The sequence below is a fragment of the Penaeus monodon genome, chromosome 26 (assembly GCF_015228065.2).
Source record: "Penaeus monodon isolate SGIC_2016 chromosome 26, NSTDA_Pmon_1, whole genome shotgun sequence".
In the NCBI taxonomy this organism is placed as follows: domain Eukaryota; kingdom Metazoa; phylum Arthropoda; class Malacostraca; order Decapoda; family Penaeidae; genus Penaeus; species Penaeus monodon.
This window is the reverse complement of record NC_051411.1, coordinates 712,835-717,382: the sequence shown is the minus strand read 5'-3', so window position 1 is coordinate 717,382 and position 4,548 is coordinate 712,835. Positions and strand designations below refer to the sequence as shown.

At 46.1% G+C, this 4,548-nt stretch overlaps 1 protein-coding gene across 1 annotated transcript; it reads left to right on the top strand.

Annotated features, from left to right (window-relative positions):
- The first annotated feature begins 3,231 nt into the window (after nucleotides 1-3,231).
- On the top strand, nucleotides 3,232-4,548 carry LOC119589724 (transcription initiation factor TFIID subunit 9-like). Its single transcript, XM_037938305.1, has 3 exons — nucleotides 3,232-3,452; nucleotides 3,716-3,804; nucleotides 3,926-4,548. Exons 1-3 carry the CDS (start codon nucleotides 3,444-3,446, stop codon nucleotides 4,455-4,457), a joined length of 630 nt encoding a protein of 209 aa, XP_037794233.1. The 5' UTR covers nucleotides 3,232-3,443; the 3' UTR covers nucleotides 4,458-4,548.

Genomic DNA, 4,548 nt, shown 5'->3' with positions numbered 1-4,548 from the left:
GAGGCAAGGTGTACTTCAAGACCTTGTGCAGAGGGAGCCCAAGAAAATACAGTTGGTCCTCATATATAAGAAAAACAGTTGATGCTTATTAAAAAAACTGTTGGTGTTCATATATATATATATATATATATATATATATATATATATATATAATATATATATATATATATATATATACATATATATATATAATATATAATATAATATATATATACATATATAATATATATATATATATATATATATATATATATATATATATATATATATATATATATATATATATGTACACACACACACACACACACACACACACACACACACACACACACATATATATATATATATATATATATATATATATATATATATATATATATATATATATATAAATGTCCTGTATCCTCAACATAAACCTCCCAGTGGGGTGCAAGATCATCTCCTATGCAGACGATCTTGCTATCATCTCCACTGACCCATACTGCCTAAACAAAGCCCAGCGTTGTCTGGACCTGGTATCCGAGGAGCGTTTAGGACAGGACTAAAGATCTCTGCAGCCAAATCCAAAGCCATGGCTCTGAGACAGAGAGTTCAAGGCACAAGTCTGAAAATCCAGGGAATGGACTTGGAGTGGGTTCAGGACTACTTCTACCTTGGGGGAAAGATAGATCGGACCCTCTCCTTCCAGAAGGAGGTCCAGTATCTGGTTGACCGAACAAAACCAAGACTGTCTGTCATGAGAGCAATGAGTGGAAGACGCATAGGGGCCAGACACAGAGTACTAAGATCATTCTACGTACATGCTGTCAGGCCCATTGTAGACTATGCCTCCCTCGCTCTGATTGGCATTAAGAGAAAATACAAAGACCAACTGGAGACAGTCCAAAACGAAGCCGCCAGGGTCATTCTGGGTGCCCCAAGGTGGGCGAAGGTCCTCAACCTCCTAGTGGAGGCAAACCTTCTCCCCTTGGCCTCACGAATTGATCTAATGGCAGCACAATTCTTATCAAAGGTCATCCAGGCTCCTAGGAACACAAGCCTAAGACATAAAATAGTCAGACGCCTAGAACAAGATAACGAGCTGTTTGCAAACAACTCCTGGTTGTCTCACACAGCCAGGGTGTTAATACGCCATCAGCTCAAAGAACCACTTCTGGCCAAGGGCATGGACTCCCCTCACCCTGACTTTGTCGAAGCTCCGCCGTGGGCACAAACCTCGATAGAGTTCTCGGTCATGAGACTGGCAAGCAAAAAGAATGAATATTGTACGCCTAGCCTAAAGGCAGAAACCCAGAGGGTCATTGCAACCATCACCCCTCCGGGCAGCAGAACATATTACACGGATGGATCGGTCGATCCCTTGACCCACACTGCAGGCGCCGGCTTCGCAGCAAGGGATGCCACAAAATCCATGAGGGTAACAGACAACGCCTCCTCGCTACAGGCAGAGGCAGTTGCTATCATGGGAGCACTGAGCCACGCGTCCATGGGGGAAGGACACGTGGTCATACACACAGACTCCAAAGGAGCCGTCGACTGTCTTCAGCAGCACTCACCCACTGACAATATCTACCTTCTGACTACCATCCTCACACTGGCACAGAGGATTCTTGCACAGGGTAGAAGAATCATCATAAATTGGATCCCCCTAGTCCCATGATAATACATCAGAGCCGAAAATTACTTAGGAGGAAGTGTACGGTGACGGCCACCTCCTTCCTCCTGCAGCTTCACAGAGAGGAAACGAGATCCTCCCCCTCGGCCAGCTGGTACTCAGACGCCACAGGCTATGAACCACTGGCACTCTCTGAAATAAACAACAGAGGTACCGAAGTCATTCTGCACAGAATGCGCCTAGGTTACCACTGTGCATGGCAGATCATACAAACAATAGAACGTGAAGAGAGGTGTTGCATGCATTGCGGCGAGCCGAACGCCACACTTGTACATTACTTAGAGAATTGTGTGCACACGCAATTCCTAAGACAAAGCCCGCAGAACACAGCCGTCGTGCTGGTAAAGAGATTATGCGGGATGCTTACACCACGGCTAGAGGAGCGCCTGCTGGCAATCCCACCGCCACGGTAAGCACCGACTGTCAGAGAAACAAATGAGACAGCCATAAAAAGCTGACACAGGCCGGGCCATAAGTGAAAGGCCCGGGCGAAGCCAGAACTTCGAAAATCTCAAACAAGCAAGCAAGCAGCGTAAAGAGATTATGCGAGATGCTTACACCACGGCTACAGGAGCGTCTGCTGGCAATCCCATCGCCACGGTAAGCACCGAGTGTCAGACAAACAAATGAGACAGCCATAAAAAGCTGACACAGGCCGGGCCATAAGTGAAAGGCCCGGGCGAAGCCAGAACTTCGAAAATCTCAAGCAAGCAAGCAAGCGCCTCGTGTCTGACGTAATGGCAGTGATAATGGTAACATCAGGCTATATTATCACTGTATTATTATTAGTAGTAATCTCGCTTTGTTTCTGTCTTCATCTTCATCATGTAATGCTAATACTATGCTATGATATTATCATCGTCATCCCATCATCATTATCTGTTTCAATTATCTTACTAGAAGTAGGATATCATATCATTTCAATCTCCTCTTTATATCACTGATAACACTTGTTAAAGTATGATAATATGATAGCAATGTTAATGATGATAGAGGATGAAACTAGTAATGTGTAATGATGATCTCATAATGATATCATTATAATTAATCATTATCGCTATAATCACAGTCATCATATCACATATTAACATTATTTTTGTTATTATCATTATCATTATTGCTGTTATAATCTTTGTCGTATCATTATCATTGTCATCATGATAACAACAATAACAACAAGGACAACAATAATGATGATAATAATGATGATAATAAATATTATCATCATTATCATTATTATCAGATTTATTATCTTCATAACCATCATCATCACCAACATATCACCTTCATTATTGGTGTTGTTGTTCTTGTTACCATTATCTCTTCCGCTGCTTAAGCCGGGCAGAGTAGAAAAGCAATAGTTTTCGTCCCGGCGAAATTTCATCGTGGCGATTGCATGGCCAAACAGGGATCGTTGCAATGATCATTCAGTGCAAAGGTCTTAAACTACGGCCGTTAAATAGGGATTTATTTGATATTTGGTTCCTTTTTCTATTTACTTAACCAATGAAAAATGAAAAAAAAAAAAAAACAGAATGGATATAACGGTTTTCTTCAGCGTTATTTACTGTTTTGCTGGTGTTTTTTGGTAGTTTTCTGTTGCTGCCCATCCCATCCCTACTTTAACCCTACCCCCTCAAGGCCGGAATCTTGCACCTTTCTGGCGGGTATAAAAGGTGGGCACGAAGATGCACCGTCGCCATTCACCTCCGATCGTCTCCGGAGCAAGTGTCTCTCGTTGCGGTCCTCTCTTCCTTGAAACCTCACCATGAAGCTGGTAACAAGACCATATTTTAGCATCTGCTATTTAGTATCCAATAAAAATGATCGGTGATATAACTTATCTTATTGATGTTATATATTTTTATGTTTGTTGCGGTTCCATCTCATGATTTCTGACTTCGTTACAAATTTTTATACTTCTCCCCGAACCGAATACTTCATATATATAGACCTAAATGTATATTATGTATAGTGTATACACACGCATGGACCTGCGGCCCTTGAACATTGTGCAACTCTTCTTGTCCTCCCCGGCAGCTGATGCTGCTGGCGCTGGCGGGGCTGGCGAGCTGCAGCACAACCCTGGTCGGAGGCGACCGCGCCAGGGACGTCTCTCTTCGCTACAAGTAAGTGGGGTTCCTGCCGTTAGGTCGCAATTCCTGAGTTCATTCACGCGTGTTCTTCCTTGCGGCTTGTTTGTTTCGCTCTCTGTTCCTCCGGCCTGAGGAAACCTCCGCTCTCCCGCAGGTACTATGACGACGACGGCAGGGAGATCAAGGTGGAGGTGGAGGCCGAGAGGCTGGGACTCGGCCTCGTCGGCGGGGCGCCCCGGAAGGCCGCGGTCGCCGCCCCTGCTCCTGCCCCTGCTGTCCGCCTTGCCCCCATGACCGCCGTCCCTTATTTCGGCCTCCGACCCCGGGCGCCGACAAACGTCCCCGTGGAGGTCACCCAGGTACAGACCCGCCTCGTCCCGGCCACTCGCAAGGTCCTCCCCATCCTGCAGCCGCAGGTGCAAACGCGCTTGGTCGAGGTCGCTCCGGTTCCCCAAGTCACCCGCTACGTCCAGGTGGAGGCTCCCAGGGCCCGCTACGTCAGACTGGACGATGACGATGACGATGACGACGACGATGACGACCTTCCGGTCGTGTTCCGCGCATCGCGCCCCGTCGCCGCCTCTGCCCCCGCCCCCATGCAGCGCCTGACGCCCCTGGCCGCCATCGACAGGGTCCCCGCGGCCCCCGCCCGCAGGGTCTCGGACAGCAGCGATGAGGAGGAGTAGGCAGGTGCTCTGAATTGCACTGGCTCCTCTCTTTATCCTTACAATGTCTTTCTAAATATATACATCGGTATTAATAAATATACCAACGATA